The sequence below is a fragment of the Panthera onca genome, chromosome F2 (genome assembly GCF_046562875.1).
Source record: "Panthera onca isolate mPanOnc1 chromosome F2, mPanOnc1 haplotype 2, whole genome shotgun sequence".
NCBI classification, from domain to species: Eukaryota; Metazoa; Chordata; class Mammalia; order Carnivora; family Felidae; genus Panthera; species Panthera onca.
This window is the reverse complement of record NC_138356.1, coordinates 21,671,915-21,692,229: the sequence shown is the minus strand read 5'-3', so window position 1 is coordinate 21,692,229 and position 20,315 is coordinate 21,671,915. Positions and strand designations below refer to the sequence as shown.

The following is a 20,315-nucleotide window of genomic DNA, read 5'->3' as shown; positions in this document are numbered from 1 at the left end:
AGCAAAATGTTCTCTGAAAGGTTTTTTCATTGTCTGTAGACCTGACATTTTTCACAAGGAAAATTAGCAAACTCCAAGATGCATGACTTTCAGAAAATGAATCTTAAACCTTTTGTTACAATCTGCGTGACAAAGCACTTGAGATTTGTACTTCTTGACATACAGTGACACAATACAGTTCGAACTGAAGAATCACTCTTGTAGCCTGCAGCGATGTTCAAAATTTCTCCCTGACGACTTTGCCGGTCTACTCACATTTATATTTTAGTTCATGGCCTTTTTGCGTTCTAGAACTTTTTTTGTGCCGAAGGTGATTTTTTTTTTTTTTAAGTAATATTCCATTTCGTTTCTTTTGGCATCTTGTGTTATTTCAGCTAATGGGTACTGAAAATGGTATCAGATTTTTTTTTGAAATCCAGCTGCAGCAGTAATCAGTGGTCAGCACCAAATGTATTTTCTATAGGAACTGTTAGAGGATATAGAAATAGATCAAGAAAGGTAAACGTAAAGGCTCTGCAAGCTTTATTACCTAAGTGAAAAAAAACGCTCTTCGGAATATAAAAACTATTACCGGGATAAAAAGGAAAGCTTGGTCACTTAAAATCCTTCTTGTAGGAAAGGGGGGAAACTTTGGTTTTAAATAACCCATCTGGCCTTCAGAGGCTTTTCCCCAGGGAGTTGCACTAACTTCTGCCACATAGATCGTGCCCGATGATGGACATAGCCCATGGCAAAGAGGCCAGGGAAGGAAAGCAAATGGACTTCTGTGAAAATACACGAGGGACAAAGAGCATCCTGCTCGCGGAGTAAGTGCTAGGAAACACTCTAAAACATGGGGAGTACAGACAGGCCCCAGCAGGTTCCAGCATTCTTGTGTGGGCTGGGATTCTGGTTTTTAATGTGAGTCCTTGTTCTCTGTGAAGTAGACCTTTGACCTACACGTCCCCCTTTTCTTTCTTTCTTTTTTTTTTTTTTTTTTAAGCGTTTTGAAGTTAGAGCGGGGCAGTGTTCTCCGGTGAAATCACACAGAAAGCTTCGATTTCATATTTTAAACCATGGCCTTTATCAATATGAACTCTAGTCTTAATATGCTAAAGTAGTAGGGATTTATTAACGAAGGTTCTGAGAGGTTGGCTTATTTTTCAAATACAGTTGCTTAGCACCTATAGAACTGGGTGGCCCACACAGGGTCTTCTAGCAAGACTGTTTCTTGTTTTTTACGGTTGATGAGACCACTACCCTTTCTCTGTAGGAATCCCTGACAAGATCAAGAGGAAAGCAAAATCTTTGTGATATACTCTCTATGGGCAACGTTCTATAATTTGCTTTTAAAATGACTTCCTAGCCTAGAAGAGAGCTATACAGAAGAAGCCTTTTAGAAAGGAGGTATTTTGATTGCACGTTTATCCGTTAAATGTTTCAGGTACCTTTGTCCCAACCATTGGTATGTCTGTGATGTTTATGTAACCAGAAGTTACACCCACTTTTTGTAACCTACGATTCGCTCTTAATGCATTTCAGTCAGAAAATCTAAAAGGTGGATTTGGCGTGGTAGAGTGGAAGACGGTGACCTGAAAGTGGAGACAGTTGGTCATTCCCTTAGAATCCTTGTCCAAGAGAGAAAGCAGCGTTCACTCTGCTTCTTGGAAAATGAGGAGGATGTCTGCCTCAGCTACCTTATGAAGCGATGTTGGAAATAACCAGAGATGATGGAGGTGGAAATGCCAAAATATAAATGGACTATTAAAAAAAAGAATATTATTGCATTCTGAATATGAAATTTCTCATACGCAAGCGAGACTCTTAATTTCATTAACATACCCACAATATGCCAGTACCTGAGCTCACAGCAGCCTCTTAGGAGGCCCATATCTGTACTGAAAGGTCAGGGTTTTGTCAGGATGTCCTTGTAGTATGTATAGGGATGGGATATTCTTCTTCCATCTCTGTGATCCAGTAAGATTTTATGAGGTGTTCCAAATCCATGATGCTGAATCAGTTTAAAATCTTACTTGATGTAAAATTCTGGATTTTCTTTTTGGAGACTGAGAAATATTTTACATCCTTCCAGAAGAGTGCTTATAAGTCCTGCAGTTAATTTTCTTTCATTTACAGTAGTGACTGTAATCTAGTGTTTGAAGAGAAGTCTTAGGAGCGCCTGGGTGGCTCAGTCGCTTAAGCGTCCAACTTTGGCTCAGGTCATGATCTCACGGTTCGGGAGTTCGAGCCCCGTGTCAGGCTCTGTGCTGACAGCTTGGAGCCTGGAGCCGGCTTCGGATTCTGTGTCTTCCTCTCTCTTTGTTCCTCCCCCGCTCGCACTGTGTCTCTCTCTCTCAAAAATAAATGTAGACTAAATAAAGATTAAAAAAAAATTTAAAGATAAGTCTTTATACATCATCTAGTTTAAAAAAAAAAAACAGTACAGTGTGTATTCTCCAGATAAAACCTGAGAAATAAGCTATTATTTTTTTTTCCTTTCCCTACTCTTCTTTTTCATCACTGGGCAAGTGAGGAAGTTGAGAGACTTTTTTTCTTTTGTGATGTCTGTTGGACTTCAAGCTGCCCTTCCAAACTGCCCGCAATCGCCACCACCAACAAAAAGAAAAAAAAAAAAAAAAGACTTATTAAAAGGTTTCCATCTGTTCCTACATCTGATTCTTTAGGTCAGTTCTATTATTACTGGACCCTTTGGTCACCACCCTGGATGAAAATTCTCTAGCGCCAGTTCTGTCTCCCACTTGAGCCTAGAGGAAACCCTTCAAAGGCATGAATCAGCCATGGTTTTTCCATCTCCATGTGAGGCAGCAGGATAAACACAACACAGGAATCTAAGGAACGTAGGTCAGGATGAAAACAAGACTAAGGAAGAGGCAAATTATGTGGCTTCAGTTAGTGAACTGGAATCCCCAGAAAGGGAAATCGGTGCAGAGAGGAATAGTCAGGGAAAGCTTATTGGAAAGCTAGGACTTGAGCCAGGTCTTGAAGGATGGGAAACGGGGACTGGTAGAGGGAAGCATTAAATAAGAGTAGCAGGAATGAGTCTGTTGTGTTTCCAGGATCACAGGGACCCCATCCTGAACTAATATGGCGGACTGTGGATGGGGGAGCTTGGGCAACGGTATGGGCAGCAATATCCTTCCCTTAGCACATCTGTCCCAAACTCCCATCTCCTTTCTGTAGGGCCAGTTACATACACATATATATCCTTGAGTTTATGACCACTTCCCCCCACCTCCTCCACCCTTTAACATTTCCTGTGTCCCAGTATGCTCCTATTGGAATGTTCAAAATTTAGATTCTTGGGTTTTTTGGTTAGAGAATGCCATTTCTTTTTCCAAACTGTTATTCTTTTCTTAAATGATTGAGACACTTCTCTCACCTACCTTTAGTCCCTCACCCTGCTTTTCTAAGAAGCGTTCACTCTCGGATCTTCTCCTTGGGGCAATTTGTCCTCACTGCCTGCCAGGAATGCACTGCTTGCTTTTTCTGCACAGTTGTGTTTTCCTTCCCAAACTTACCAGGTGTTTTCGCTTCATTCACTTGAGCAGCTTTGCCTCTTAGAGGTATTCTGAAAGGAAAAATTTTTTTCAGTGTTCTTTTCTTTCCCCTCCCTGACAAAAAAAAAAAAGAAGTATTGCTATGATTTTTTCACAATAGTAAACTATTTAAATAGAGAAGATTTTCCTCTTAACGACTGGGTAAGAAGGTTCCCCCGCCGCCATCCTGCTTGGAGCGTAAATTCCAAACTGTACCAAGAATAATCCTGGGCATTACTGGAGCATCACTTGCACCCCCTCCCTGCCAACCTCCTTAATTAAGAAATAATGAGTTCTAAGTGGGAATTCCTTCTGCTTTGGAGAATTTTTGTAATACTAACATAAAATATAAAGCATTTTATTACAGAATATTTCTGCTTTCTCCTTTACCTAGAGGTGACTTTTCATGTCAAGTCATGTGTCTCTAGGCAGGAGAAAACTTCTACTTTATTTTGATAAAGGAATTCTGAATATTAAGCCTGATTCTGTGACCTAAGATGAAAGTGAAGACTCCTAAATCAAATAGAAACTCTCTGCAGATTGAACCTAATGGACAAAGGAGGTCTGTTTTTTTGTTTTTGTTTTCATTTTGTTGGTCGCGTCTTGCCCTCCCTCGCCTCCAGCGTCCGTGTTCAAGCCCGCCATACGGCAGCCCTCGACACAAATGTGCCTCTCCTGCTGGGCCTGCCCCGGGTAGGAAGGGGGTTTTGCGGCTACACACCAAAACTTTCTTGGGAGCACTGTGGTTGCGATTTTGCCTTTGTGGTGTTCTGAACTGGTGAAATTCATCTGGCGGTGTTGGCACCGATCTGCATCAGATCAGCTATCAAGGTGGGACCCTGTATTCCCTTTACGAGCTTTAGCACAGCTTAAGGACCCCAAATGCCCCAAACAGTCTCTGCGAAGCTTCCATTCTATAAATGCTTGACGAGCGTGATTACTTTCTTAGTGGAAAAAGAAAGGCTGTCCTGGTTACGTGTTTCTGAAGTAGCTGTGAAAACACCTACTGAATTGGAACAAAATGTAGTGGTCCTAAAAGTCAGGTACTGTAGGCGTTTGATAAACCTGTGGATTTTCAGGGTAAAACCCTCCCCTTTCTCCCTCAAGGAGACAGTGATTTCATGTCCAAAGAGGGGCCTAGATGTGTGCTTTTTTAACAAGCGTCTCCTGATGATCGCGTGGCAGTTAGTTAGCCATATGTTCAATATGTTGGTTAAAAAAATTCTTTTTAAGATCTTGCCCCCAACGCCCCATGCCAGCCCCGATTACTTTGTGCACAGTACATATACTGTAGAGATTAGGAATTTCGACACTGGGGCAAGACAGCCTGGGATCAAACCCCAGCTCCGTCGTGCCCGTTTATGTCTTCTGTAGTTTGTTCATCTGTAAAGTGGGACGTAAGCGTACTCACCTCATGGGGTGGTGGTGAGGGCCCAGTGAGCTGTAACATGTAGAATGTTGTTTTGGGGGCCCGGCTCAGAGTTACCACTCAGTAAGTTTTAAGTGCTATTATTCTTATTATTTGCTTTTCTTAATCCTATAGAAAACGAGAATGAATTTCAGAACTTCTCACAAAGCAATAGAAAGTAGGTAAGAGAGGACAAGAGAGCATTGTGTAGACTCTAAAACCGCACAGAGCTATTTTTGAATTTTAGTTTCACCCCATGAAAGCTGTATTATTTTAACCTAACCCTGTGTGTCCTTATTTGCAAAATGAGAATATTAATACTCCCTATAGGATCAAGGTGTGGTAGGGTGTAGATAAAGCAGGTAAAAGATGAACACATTCCCAACACACAGTAAGTGCTCAGTGGACGTTGTCTTTAGTGTTACTGTATGGGATAATACTGGGGATATTTGTATGGGTTGACTACAAATAATTAGTTATATAAGCTCTAAGTTTCTCTTTAGCCTATTTAATAGGGAAAGTACTAATGAGCTTAAACGTAATTGGTATTTGTTAATTTGTATCAACTTGCTAATTATTAATTAGCTTAAAATACTGATTCATAAGTCATGATACTATAAACATATTTGTGTACATGTTATATAAAATTACAATTTCTCTAAAAGTATACATTACAGAGAAAGCAAGCAAGCAAGCAAGACTCAGTAATCTAGCCTTAGGAGGAAAGAGAAGAGGGGAACTCAGGGAAGGTTTTTCTGAAGAAAAGGGTTTCTAGTCGCTGTTGAGTTATGAAGTTGATTAGAAATTAGGACCGAATGGGGAGGAAGTAAGAGGTGCAAAGAATAGCCTTAAGAGAACCACATGTTGCTTCATTTGTGTCAAGTCAGGCTGGAATGTGTATCTGGGTGAGTTGGGTTGAGGTTACTGGGAAGAAACCAAAGAAGTCTAAAAGATAATCTGGAGCCAGACCAGGGTCTAAGAAATAAGCTCTGGTAAGGAGTTTAAATTGTATCCTGAGGGCAATAGGAAGCCACTAACAGTTACTTTTTTAAACAGGGAGGTGAGAAGATCAGATATGCTCATTAGAGAAAGTATTCTACCTTTGTGGAAAATGAACTGGAGGGGGCCAGAAGATGGGCAGGAAACCAGTAAAGGAGGCTGTTGCAGAAATCCAGTGTTGGTGGCCTGGACTGAAAGTTAGCAGCTCTCTTTGCCTGAGTCCTCCACGAAGGCAGGTGGGGCAGCCCTATAGATCAGATTCTGGTGGTGAAACGTTCATATTGCCTGAGCCCGATTCTCTGGTGTGTCCACCTCTCCCTGAAGTAAGTCAGACCCTTTTGGAAGTTGCATTAAGTCTCGGAGGCCACAGGAGTGCCATTAAAGCCTGTTTCAGCATACTAAATGGAATGGAATCTCAGCCTGCAGTCAGCCAGTAAATGAATATAACTTATGTTGAATTCCAGCTAATGTACAGTCTTAGAAGTAGCATTAAGTCTGGAAAGTCACTTGGGTACCATTTCAAGTACTGAACTGTGATTTACTTGGTCATACCTCAGTGGCCAATACGTGCCAATATAGCTTCCATGGCCCTTTCTACTTTGTTCCAGGGAATAACTTATGGAATGAAAACATCCATTTTTAAAATACATTTTCTATATCTCACTTTCTTGGTGGATAGGGATTATTGAGGTCAGTATTTATTGTTCAAAAATGTGTAGTATAAATGAAAGTAACAAGTCATAACCCCAAGTAATGTTTCCTATTAAATGTATATAATAAAGTCAAAAAAATGGTATTGATATTCACACACTTATCCAGAAGAAATTGAAATTTTATTTTACAAGGAATGTTTTAAACTCTCGTTGTAAGTTTATATAATATATATATATATATATATATATATATATATATATATATATATACTTTATATATAATATCAATATTAATGAACTGTTCACTGATAAATACCTAAATAGTGAGCCACATGCCCATGTAGCCCAGAGCTTACAAAAACAAAACTGATGTCGTCCTGGGAAGCCCTGTAAGGTCCCAAGTATGTCCTAGTCATCCTTTTATCCCCCTGTAATTATCACCATGAGTCCAGTATTTAATATACGTTTAAACCTTTGTGATTGTCACATGCTAATGAACATTAATATAGAAAGCTTATCTGAGGCCCCGATTTTTGCAGTGGAGTCGGTATTAGGAGTGTGAGAGCTCTCTGCTTCTCCGTGTTAGATGTTATGGGAACTTTGAACAATTGGTATTCCTGAAAGGCACAAATAAAGAAACCTCAAATATGAGTCTGTGTGATACTAAATGTGAAACTATCTTAGGAAATATTTTCCCTTAATAAAAATAACAAAGCCTTGGATCAGGTTTTCAGAGTTCAGAGATGTTTGATAAGTAAGTAGGAAAAGAATTTTAGATATGCAAAGAGATCGAGTCATATTTAGCTAGTTTGGGAAAGTGAAAAGATACATAAATGCAGTGGGGAATTTTAGAAATGTTTACTGAAGTAAACAATAACTGTTCCTAACACTTGTGTGGTGCCGTAGATTGCTCATTGTACTTTGCAATCTGTGCTTTCCTCATCTGATCTGTTGAAGAACCTTACGAAGTCTACTTTTCACAGTTAGGGAAATTCTGTCTTAGAGGGGTTAGGCGATTTGTCAAAGTCCAAACCGCTCATAAGTGATGACGGGAAACCCTGTTTTCTGACTCGTAAGGTAGTACTTGAATGTTGAGTAGGAAATAAATCATTGGCATATCTTCACTACCACATCATACCTGAAGGCGTCTGTGAATACTTAGTTCACACCGAAGACTTTATCCTTGAACTGCCAGCACATTTATTGCCTATACCATTCACTTGCCATAAAATTTTCATTTTTTTGAAAAAGGTTTTTCTGTTTACAGAAGCACCACAGCTTCTGGGTAGGAAATTTTAAAATGTGCACTGGCTTCACGAACATTATGTGGCCAATGGTTACACCCTCCCATGGGTAACAGTTCTGAGATTTTTGTGCTTTTAAAAAATTTTTTATGATTTTAAAAATATTTCACATGAACTTACCAAGACATTTTTTGTTTTCGTTTTTACGTTATCAAAATAATATGAAAAAATTGTCCATGTAATTCAGCATTATTGTAATACCATTTCAATGTCTTCAGAGGGTTCTGCTTTCTGAATCACACCTGTTAGGGACATAAGAATGCTTTCTAGGTTTTGTTATTGGAAACAACACTGAAGAACATCTTTGCTAACTATCTCTTTGTATAAGCCCACGTATTTTTTTATCATAAAGTGAATGGCAGTACAATTGCTGTTCAAAAGTTACTTAAATGTTGACCAGATAGCCCAACCAGAAAGGCTGTGCTTATTTAGATTCCCATTTTGCAGCCTATGAATCGCATTTTTTACACATTTTCCAATCCCTGATCTTTGCTAATATCACCAAAAATAGTATATTGTTGCTTTGAATAGTTTCACAGTAAGATGGTAAATAAAACGAGGGAGGGAACTGAGGTTTGCTTTCACGTTTGTATCCTGCACGGTGACAACTATTTATTGTTGAGCACATCTACGTAGATGTTCTGCAAACAGAATGTTACCTAGAGAGCACACGGAATACACAAAACATTGGTCACCTTCCTCTTTGATTCTTGTCTTATGAAGGACTTCAAGAGTTGCCATTGTTCTTTTGTGAAGTGAAATAATCAGCTTTTTCGGTGGGCCATTATAATGACAAGAACAAGTCTGAAAGCATTTCAAGTTCTCGAAAGTAGCATTGTTGTTTTTGAGCTTGCAAGAACTTTCAAGATCATTTCATCAGATCCCATCATTTTACATTATGTATATTTAAAGCTATGAAAAAATCCTGGTGCGTTTTACAAATTGAAATGGAAAGTTCAGTGACTAATATTTTTGCACAAATGTATCATTTTGTCCACAGTTTATATGTTACGTCCTCAGAAATTCAAACCTCTTTACTCTTTAATCCTTTGCAGTACAGTGAAAGTAAAATTGTCAACTATTTCAAGAAACAATTTTGTCATGGCGATGGATTCTGGTTTTAAAGATAAACCAAGTGTGTTTGCAATGAACTTCAACTCTGTTTTATCTAAATAATGATTTCTTATGGGCACATTATTCTGCATAGTTCAGTCACCCGTATTTCTTTTCATTTTGTTTTAGGTAGCAGTTTTACAACATCATCAGGATTATATACAGGAAATAATTCACTCACAAATTCCTCTGGATTTAACAGTTCACAGCAGGTAATTTTAAAAGCCAGTTTAACTTCAGAAAAAAATTTTTTTTAATGCAACAGATGATTTTCTTACATAAAGAAAGATCTGTTTATAGTATACTGTGAGGGCTTACCTGAGCCTTTTAATATATGTATTTTTTTTTTTTTCTTAAAAAAAAATCTCTTTAGCAGTCCTATATGGTGAGTGTTTGGTTTTCAGATTTGTTTGATTTTACCTAGCACTGCATCATGGAATCGAAGAAATAGGAAGAGCGGACCTGATCTTACATGCAATTTGTTTGCACGTCGGGACATTTGAGTCAATGGGTGCTCGTGTGCTCCTCTGTGAATTCAGAGAAGACCCAGAAACACAATATAGTTGCCCTTTGGAAAGTAAGAAATGAGGAGCAATATTCTGACAGGTTATTCTCGTGTGGTTGGTTTGGTAGGACTATCCGACTTATCCCAGTTTCGGCCAGGGTCAGTACGCACAGTATTATAACAGCTCACCGTACCCAGCACATTATATGACGAGCAGCAGCACCAGCCCAACCACGCCGTCCACAAATGCCACTTACCAGCTTCAAGAGCCACCATCTGGCATCACCAGCCAGGCAGTCACGGATCCCGCAGCAGGTAATTACGTGCGCTTTATTAGTCCTGCAGGCTCTATTTCTGGTGGTTTAAATGCATTTTTCTATAGTCATATACGCATGTAGTGGTTTCACAGTTTGGGCAAGTTTGGGCATGGCCTAACTATAAGTCAAACATCATGATTGTGGCATTAACTTTATTTTTATTTGCTGAAAATTTTTAGTGTAAATTACAGAACTTCAAAAGCACCTGAAATTGAGGTTCCTTTCATTGTAAATATAGTCAGTTTTCAAGATACGTATATAACATCTTAGATAACTATAGATATTTAGGTGGAATTATTAACTATAATTACAAACATTTGTCCACAGATGGAGTATGAAAATAAGTGATATTACCTCAAATTTAATGTTGATTATCATTAAATATTTAATGTTTTTCCAAAATCAAAAAACATCACAGTTAATAATCGAAAGCAGTGATTCCCCTGGCCCACCCTTCTCCCCCATCATGGCCTACTTAATTTCATAACTGGGCATGAGCATTTTCATACTTCTGCACCACCCTTGATAGGCCCTTCCAGATGAAAATCTCTCCACCTCTGGAAATTTTCCTACTGTGTCCTTGATACTTCTTTCCCTCCATTAGTGTTTTCTGGAACTCTTAATATTGTATATTTAACTTCCTGTATTGGTCTTTACCTGTATTTCTGATATTTTCTCTTGTACTTCTCACCTTTGTCTTATTAAAAATGTAGTGTCGGGGTTCCTGGGTGGCTCAGCTTCTGACTCTTGGTTTTGGCTCAGGTCATGATCTCACAGTTCCTGAGTTCAAGCCCCATGTTGGGCTGTAGACTGACACCTGCAGAGCCTGTTTGGGATTCTCTCTGTCCCTCCCCTGCTATTCTGTCTGTCTGTCTGTCTCTCTCTCTCTCTCTCTCTCTCTCTCTCAAAAATAAGGAAAACATCTTTTAAAAATGAAAAGAATAGTGCTGTCTCCTGGGGCACCTGGGTGGCTCACTCGGTTAAGCGTCTGACTCTTGCTTTCAGATCAGGTCATGATCTCACAGTTTGTGAGTTCAAGCCCTGCATCTGGTTCTGTGCTGGCAGAGACGGAGCCTGCTTGGGATTCTCTCTCTCCATCTCTTTTCTCCTCCCCCACTTGCTCTCTCTCTCTCTCTCTTTTTCAAAACAAATAAGTAAACATCTTTAAAAAATGTAGTCTCTCTTTTCATGGATTATGAGGTGAGCTATGATCCTCAGTCACAGACTTTTCTTCCTTTTGCCTTTTATTCTTAGAGCCAAAGCCCACTCTTTGCTACAAGCTAGGTTCAAGTGGTCTCACACTGAAAAACACTTCTATGATGAGCTGGTTCTGGTTGGTTATCCTACACGATGAAAAAAATTTATGGAACAGGTACTAATTTCAACATTTACTATAGCTTTATCTTCCCAATATTAGCAGATGCCCCCCCCCACCAAAAAAACCCCAAAAACTTCAGGTTTTTAGTATTCCACCTTCTTCTTAAATGTAGGTGAGCACTATTTTGTTTTCGATTAGGAAGTTAGAGCATTCCTAAACTTGTACCCTCACTAACTATGAACGCTATTTCTGCTGCACAGCTCAACTCCAAATATTTTTTATCTCTGATTATCATATTCCATTTTCCTTCACTTTTTTAAAACTAGCTTGCTATATTCTTCCCGCAATTCACACGTCTAAATACAGTATTCACAGAACCTAGTATACAGGGCTTTTCATTAGATGTAACATCTATACGATCGCTCTCAAAATAAACTGTCATGGAAGGTATTGGATTTATTGTGGAAGCTGTTGTACAATTTTCCTCTCTTCCCTCTGTTAATTTCATAGAGGCGTCACGAGGAAAGATAATGGCTTGTCCCAATTTCAGAGAGATCTCCTGTTTTCCTATGAACCATCTGGGTCATGCAAACTTCGTGAGGACTAAAAGGAGCTTTGAAATCGGATAGCTATGTGAACAAGTAGAGAAATGCTTTAGGATCTGTGGAAGAATAGAATGAGAAGACGGAGTGATCTTAATTAATTCATAACATTTTGACAGTGAAGACGGTGTAAAACAAAGTAGTGAAGACTTAACCGTGTTTTTTAAATTACGGGTGATGGGCACTTGCTAAAAAATACCAATATAATTGTACAGAAAAGTTGGTCTCTGGACCGTGCCGTTATTTTAAGTGAATTTTATTTGTAAAAGGGATGCCGTGTGCAAGACTGGGGAGATCACATAGGAAACAGCACAAACCTACGATTTTTTTAAGCGTCCAGACGATTTTAAGGTTAAATGATCTATTTTAGATTGTATTTGAATAAATGTTTAGTGTGTCAGGTACTCATTTCAATATTCAGTATCTTTCTGGTTACAGAATAGAAACCGATTGGACTGGGGAGAAAATAATATTTTTCTGATCTCTTCGATTCACCACCTCCCACTAAAAGACAAGTGTACAGGTTAGCCTTTCTTGTGTAGTTAGAAGTGGAAAGTTCAGTGAGTTTCCACATTAAAAAGAAATGTGGATTACTTGAGAAATTTAAGGAAGATTTAGTCTGGTGTTGGTTGGTTTGTTTACATTTGCAGTATGACTGTGGACTCAGCCGGTTTTTTGGTGTTCATTTTCCTATTAGTCGTATATAAGATTATAGACTTGCCTGTGATGAAATGGAAGTTTTGAATGAGAAAAGTACATAAATTCATTAAAGAATTGGAAGGAATGATTTGTCACATATAATCTAATGTTTTTGTTTTGCAATCGAAATTAAAGAATAGGAAAAATAGTGTCTATTCTGTTGAAATAATTTCAGGTTCTTTTCTCTTAGTTTTAGTAGTCAATTAGGTTTAAAATCCATATTTTCTACACTGGACTCTAAGTCAGACTCTAGTTATTATCTGATCTAATGTAGAACAATTCAGTTTCCTGGAATTCTAAAGTACAGAATGAATATACGGTATATGCAGCTCTCCTCCCATACTTTGTAGTATCTGTTCTTGTATTGTTCGTGAAATTGTGATGTCATTATAAACATATAAAGATAATCTTGCAAGGATTTTTCACGCCAAATATGTAAGGACTCATTATTTGGTATTATATTTTAAGAGAGTACAAGCTGGGGAGGGGCCGAAAGAGAGGGAGGGAGAAACCCAAGCAGGCTCCGAGCTGTCAGTGCAGAGCTCGACGCAGGGCTCGATCTCACAAACCATGAGATCACAACCTGAGCCAAAACTAAGAGTTGGGTGCTTACCGCCTGAGCCACCAAGGCATCCTGGTGTTATGTATTTTTTAAGTTATAAAGAATAGCTCTCTTTTAAGTTCATGGTATTATGCAGTATTACCTATACACATGTCACTCCTCATGAATCTTAAGTTCAAGAATTATTTTAATGTGTTTATAATTAAATACTGAAAGCTATCTTATCCTTTGGATAGATCTATATAATACATTAAAAAATGTAACTTGAACATGAAAGTTTTATCTCAAAATTTGCAATCATTTGTAATTCATTTTTTTTTAATGTTTATTTATTTTTGAGAGACAGAGAGACAGAACATGAGCAGGGGAGGGGCAGAGAGAGAGACACACACAGAATCCAAAGCAGGCTCCAGGCTCTGAGCTGTCAGCACAGAGCCCGACGCGGGGCTCAAACTCACAAACCGTGAGATCACGACCTGAGCCGAAGTCGGATGCTTAACCAACTGAGCCACCCAGGCGCCCCTGTAATTCATTTTAAAAACTAAAAGCAGTGCCTTTGTATTCATGTTTCTTTTTATTGAGATATAATTGACATTTAACATTATATTAGTTTCAGGTGCACAAAATGATGAGCTATTTGTGTGTATTGTGAAATGATCACCATGGTGAAGTCTGGTTAACATCTACCAGCATACGTGGTTGCAGATTTTTTGCTCTCGTAATGAGAACTTTTAAGATTTGCGTTTAGCAATTTTTAAATCCTTTGCATTCATTTTTAGAAACGAGTTTGTTAGTCATGTTTTGACTATCTTAATAAAATAAAAGTTACATCATCTGGAAATAGAGAAGTATTAATCCACTTTGGGAAATACACTGAGGTTTATCGGGTCATTTAGAAAAATTGTAATTTACTTGTCTCAAAAAATCGTACCTACTCTTCAACTAGTAACGCTAGCCTCCTCCTGCCCAACTGAAAGCCATCTTGATTGCTTCTAATTTTGGCAATTATAGATAATGCCACTATAAATATTTGTGCTCGGACTTTTTGTATAGACATAAGTTTTCAACTCACTTTGGTAAATACCTAGCAGTGTGACCACCGAATTATAAGAGTACCTTTAGTTTTATAAGGAACTGCCAACTTGTCTCCCAAAGTGCTGTATCATTCTGTGATCCAACAAGCAATGAATGAGAGTCCTGTTTCTCCACACCCTCGTCAGCATTGGTAGTGTCAGTGTTTCAGACTTTGGTCATTCTAATAGGTGTGTAGCAGTGTGTAGTTGCTTTAATTTGCATTTCCCTGATGAAATACGATGTTGAGTATGTTTTCGTATCCTCATTTGCTCTGTACGTCTTCTTTGGTAAGGTGCCTGTTCAGATCTTTTGCCCACCTTTTAATCAGGTGGTTTTCTTACTGAGTTTTCAGAGTTCTTATCTACTTTGGATAGAAGTCCTTTATCAGATAAGGTTTGCAAGTGCTTTCGCCCAGTCTGCGGCTTGTCTTTTTTGGCTCTTAACAGTGTCTTTCAAAGACCCATCGAAAGATGTCTTTTGATTAGGATGAAGTCCATCTGAGCAGTTTTTCTTCCATGGAACGTGCTTTCGGTTTTGTATCTAAAAACTCATTGTGAAGCCCAAGGTCACCTAGGTTTTCTCCCATGTAGTGACCTAGAAGTTTCACAGTTTTGCTATTTAGATTTAGGTCTCTGACCCATGTTGAGCTAATTTTTGTGATAAGTATAAGTCAGTGTCTAGGTTCCTTTTTTTTTTTTTTTTTTTTTTTTTTTTTTGGCATGTGGATGGCCCTGTTTTTGCACTGTTTGTCGAAAAACCTATCTTTTGCCACGTTGAATTACCTTTACTGCTTTGTCAAAGATCAGTTGACTGTGTTTGTGTGGGTCTATTTCTGGGCTTTCTATTGTCTTTCATTGATCCGTTTGTCTTTTCTTTTTCCAACGCCACATCGTCTTGATTATTATAACTTTGTAGAATAAGTCTTTAAGTATCACTCCTCTGTGTTCTTCAATATCGTGTTGACTGTTCTGGGCCTTTTGCCTTTCCACATAAACTTTAGAGTGAGCTTGTCAGTATCCACCAAGTAACCTCGTCAGATTTTGTTCAGAGTTTCATTGAATCCTAAAGATCAAGGTGGGAAAAACTGAAAGTATTGACTCTTGACAATATTGAATCTTCCTGTCCATGTACTTGGAATATCTCTCCATTAGTTTACCTTTTTAGTTTTTTTCATCGGGGTTATGGAGTTTTCCTCATATATATCTTATACATGTTTCTTAGATTTATATTTTTTTGGTACTAATTAAATCACATTATATTTTTAATTCAAATTCCAATTTCTCATTGCTGGTATCTAGGAAAGCAATTCATGTTTGTATGTGATCCTTGGATCCTAAAACTTCACTATAATCATTTATTAGTTCTAGGAGTTTTTCTGTTGATTCTTTGGTATTTTTTTTTATTTTTTTATTTTTTTAACATTTATTTATTTTTGAGACACAGAGAGACAGAGCATGAACAGGGGAGGGTCAGAGAGAGGGAGACACAGAATCTGAAACAGGCTCCAGGCTCTGAGCTGTCAGCACAGAGCCCGACGCGGGGCTTGAACTCACAGCCCTCATGGACCGCGAGATCATGACCTGAGCTGAAGTTGGCCGCTTAACTGACTGAGCCACCCAGGTGCCCCGATTTTTTGGTATTTTTGAAGAAAATTTTTTAATGTTTATTTTTAAGAGAGAGTGTGAGAGTAGGGGAGGGGCAGAGAGAGAGAGAGAGAGCCGGTGGGGGGGGGGGGGGGTTGGCACAGAATCTGAAGCAGGCTCCAGGCTCTGAGCTGTCAACACAGAGCCCAACACGAGGCTCAAACCCATGAACTATGAGATCATGACCTGAGCTGAAGTTGGACACTTAACCAACTGAGCCACCCAGGCACCACATTGGTTGGTATTTTTTTATACAGTTATGTCATTTGTGAACAAAGGCAGATTTATGTCTTCCTACTCTGAATATCATTTGTTTCCTTTTCTTATCTTATTGCATTAGCCAGGACTTTCAGTACAGTGTTGAACAGGAGTGGTGAGGAGGCATACTTGTCTTTTTCCCCGATCTCAGGGAACAAAAGCTTCTGGTTTCTCACCATTAAGTGTGATATTAGTTGTATGTTCTTTGTAGGTATTTTTTTGTTATCAACTTGAGGAAGTTTTCCCCTGACCCTGGTTGGCTGAGAGTTTGTATCCTGAATGGGTGTTGGATTGTGTCCAGTGCTTTTTCTGCATCTGTTGATATGATCATATGATTTGTCTTCCTTAGCCTGTTGATGTGATGAATTACATTAATTTATTTTCGAGTGTTGCACCAGATTTTCCTACCTGGAATAAGTCCCACTTGGTCATGGTGTATAAATCTTTTAATACATTGTTGGATTCAGTTTTGCTAATACTTTAAGAATCTTTGCATCTCTGTTCATGAGATCTATTGGTCTGTGGTTTTCATTTCTTATAATGTCTTTGTCTGGTTTTGGTATTAGGATAATAGTGACCTCATAGACTAGGAAATGTTTTCTCTGCTACTATTTTCTGAAACAGATTGAAAAGAATCGGTACCATTTAGTTCCTAAATATTTTGTATAATTCACCAGTGAATCAATCTAGGCCTAGTGCTTTCTGTTTTGGAAGGTTAATTATTGATTCAATTTCTTTAATAGATATACACCTGTTCAGATTATCAATTTCTTCCTGTGTGTGTTTTAGTAGATTATTTTTCAAGGAATGATTGATATCATCTAGGTTATATAATGGGTGGGCTTAGAGTTATTCATAATATTCCTTTATTAGTCATGTAATGTCCCTGGGATTGTTAGTGATGGCCTTTTTCATTTCTGACACTAATGTTTGTGTCTTTTTTTGCTTTTGTTATCCTAGCTAGAGATAAATTTTATTGACCTTTCAAAGAGCCAACTTTCAAAAAAAAAAAAAAAAAAAAAAGAGCCAACTTTCTGTTTCATTGATTTTTCTTTATTGTTTTCCTGTTTTCAATTTCATTGACTTCTCTGATATTTTAGTATTTCTTCTGCTTTCTTTTGATTTAACTTGGTCTTATTTTTCTACTTTCCTAAGGGTTGAAGTTTAGAATGTTGATTTTAAATGTTTCGTATCTTTTAATAAATTCAGTAAGTGTTGTAAAATTCTAAGTATTACTTGTGTTGCATCCCACAAAAGTTGATGTTTTTATTTCTTTGTATTTAGCTCAAAATATTTTTATTTTCATTATCAAAACCCTCCTTTTTATTTTTTTAAGTTTTTTTTAATGTTTATTTAGAGAGAAAGGGAGAGGGAGAGAAAGCATGCGAGCAGGGGAGGAGCAGAGAGAGAGAGAGAGAGAGAGAGAGAGAGAGAGAGAGAATATCCCAAGCAGGCTTTATATGCCCAGTGTGGAACCCCATGTGTGACCTGAGCCTAAATCAAGTCAGATGTTCAACCAACTGAGCCACCCAGGCACCCCAAAACCTCCCTTTTAAAGAGGTGTATACTTATAAACATTTTATTTGAGAAAAATTTTAGAGATTTGATGATGTGCAGTATGTATCATTCTTAACAGTTGTCCAATTTTTCACATCTTCCCAATTAAATGGCTTCCTGTTGTTAGAGGATGTGTTCGGTTTCTGAAGAATACTTCGTGGTAAATGCAGATTCCACTACCTCTAAGAGAAAATTTTGATTAGAGTCAAGTCTTTTTTTTTCTTACTGAAATCTAAGACTGTAAGCCAATATCGCAGTTAAATCTGTGGTTACTTTAAATTTTAAATGATGGATTTCATTTAAAATTTTTTTTTAAAAACAATTCTTTACGAAGTCAGTGGTTTTCTTTTAGGTTCAAAAACACACAGAGATAAGGAAAAAAAGAAAAGGCCATTTTGGGATGTTTTCCTTTTGTGATAATAGCCGAACTTACATATTATCATCTCTTAGCCACTGACATCGAAGACTGTTATTTTCTCACATTAAACACTAAAATGTTAAGGCATATTATTATCAATATAACCAAAATACATTTCTTCAAATAAGCGATAGAAATGATTTAACTACCACTTGAGAGGAATTTTCCTGAAGGAATATTTTAAATTGACTTTCTTCGAAGAGTACTTAAGCCATTCTTTTAAAAATGTTTTTATCATATGACCCCTATATGTGTAATCAAAATATGAACTCATTCGTAATTCACTTACTGTGCTGTACTTAAACAATGTGTCTTGATCACATGTTTTTGTCCAAAATCTCTTAGAACATCTTAGGATAATTATGACAGTTACCATAATAATAACACATAGTAAAATGTAATTGTTTTTAGAGGCTTACGTGTAATCTTATAACCACCCCCCCCCCCCATGAGGTGTAGTTACTATTTGGCCCATTTTACAGATGAGGAAAATGAGGCACATAGCTCTTAAATACTTGGTAAATATGAAGTATTAAGTTAATCAAGAATTTTGAGGCCAAATTCTTGTGAAAGGAAAAGTTACCTACATCATTGTATTTTTGAAGTAATACAAAGCCATGAGAGAGAAAAGAGTAAATGGTGACTAAAACATTTCAGGTTAACGCGAAATAAAGCTAGTCATTGTTCATTAGGAATGAGTTTTAGTAGGGATGCTACAGAAAAGTCCATTTTTCAAAGTGTTTCTTCATTTGAATTCTTACCAACAAGGTAGACGTTGCCATTTACCTTTCCATGCTCTGACTGCGTGCAGACAATTTACTGGTTAAGGTGATGTACGGGAATCTGGCCAATATTAAATTTCAAGTGACACAGGAAAAATCAGTATAAGAGGGAATTCAATATGCATGGGAAACCATTTGTTCCCTCTGCTTCTTTGATCCTTGCCAAGGCACACGAAAGTAGAGCAAAGCGCCTGAAAACCGGGAACATTCTTGTGCAAAGTAGCAGAGGAACTCTGAGCTCTCCCAGGAATTCAGTGTGACAGGATGGAAAACTAAGCTGCCGGCCTGTCTTCCTTCTAAATGCAGGAAATTTGGGCCACGTCTGTACTACCTAATGTGTCTACATCTGTTCACTGTGGAAATGATCCTGACGTTTGCAACAGCATGCATCTCGGCCGCTACGTTTTACCGAGCGAGCGATTTTGAAAACCTTTAGGCCGTACTAGCTCATTTTCACTGATGCCTTGTGGACTTTGGAGAAGTTTGCAGTTTGTTCAGCTCAAAAATAAACTATGTCAGTGAAACAGTTTTAACTAGCATTCTGGAAACATTTGTCGGCAAAACAAATATTTGTGTCTAAAATAGTCAGGCCATTAAGATGTGAGAAAACAAAACAGATGTTTGTTTGGGGTTGTTGGGTTTGTTTAGCTTGATGGGATTGGTTTTCTTTCTCCACCCCCCCCACCCCCACCCCAGAGAAGATACAGTGTTAACCTTAATGAGATTATAAAATTCTTGAAAGTAAAGTTCACTTTTTGTTTTATATTGTCAGGCATGTCTTAAAAATGAGTTGCCTTATTTTTGAATTTTGGACTGTGTTTCCAAGAAGTAAAAAATTCAGTGTTTTAGAATTTTCCCGTTTTGTGCCTCATTACTGGTTTGACTAATTTTTTCAGTTCATTGTCTGGAAGTCAGGATGCTTGTGAAGAGTCCATTTTAATATGCATGAATTCAAATATGCAATTCTTTGTTATATTTATACTTAACATGTGATTTCTATATAAATACTCAAAACAAGAAAGCATATATTACTGAGCTATCTAAATTAGTTTACCGTCCCTCCCAAACATTTATTACTTTGTCCTCGTCTGTAGCTAATTGATTCATTGTTTCTGTAAAGCATTAAGCGTCCTATGGGACCAACACAAATCAACGTAGTAAGTTCCCTCGTTTAAGATGGAGGACGTAAGTATTTACTGATAGAATTTTTTAATTGAAGAGGGTTGAGAAAAGAACTTACCATCCCTCCACCTCACGTAATTTGGATCGAAAGGTTTGATGGATACGTTTTGGATTAACTTTTATTTATTTTCGGGGGTGTGTGTCAGTTTATTTTATTTATTTTTATCGAAATACAATACACAGTGTTATGCGAGTTGCAGGTGTACAATGTAGCAAATTGACAAGTTTGTACGTTAGGCTGTGCTCACCGCAAGTGTAGACACCGTCTGTCACCATACCACTGATTATACTCCCTATGCTGCGCCTTTCGTCCCCATGGTTTATTTGGATTAATTTTAAATAAAGGTAGGATGGATGGATTAACGGTTGCCAATTTTAGTCCTAG

General features: G+C 37.8%; 1 protein-coding gene across 9 annotated transcripts in view; it reads left to right on the top strand.

The window, feature by feature from the left end:
* Nucleotides 1-20,315, top strand: part of EYA1 (EYA transcriptional coactivator and phosphatase 1) — a 169,231-nt gene that overhangs the window by 52,363 nt on the left and 96,553 nt on the right. For all 9 annotated transcript variants that reach the window (XM_078441987.2, XM_078441986.2, XM_078441984.2 and 6 more), the window contains 2 exons: nucleotides 9,143-9,225; nucleotides 9,647-9,833. In XM_078441987.2, coding sequence (XP_078298113.1) covers nucleotides 9,143-9,225; nucleotides 9,647-9,833 — 270 coding nt within the window. The remainder of the gene's footprint in view (nucleotides 1-9,142; nucleotides 9,226-9,646; nucleotides 9,834-20,315) is intronic.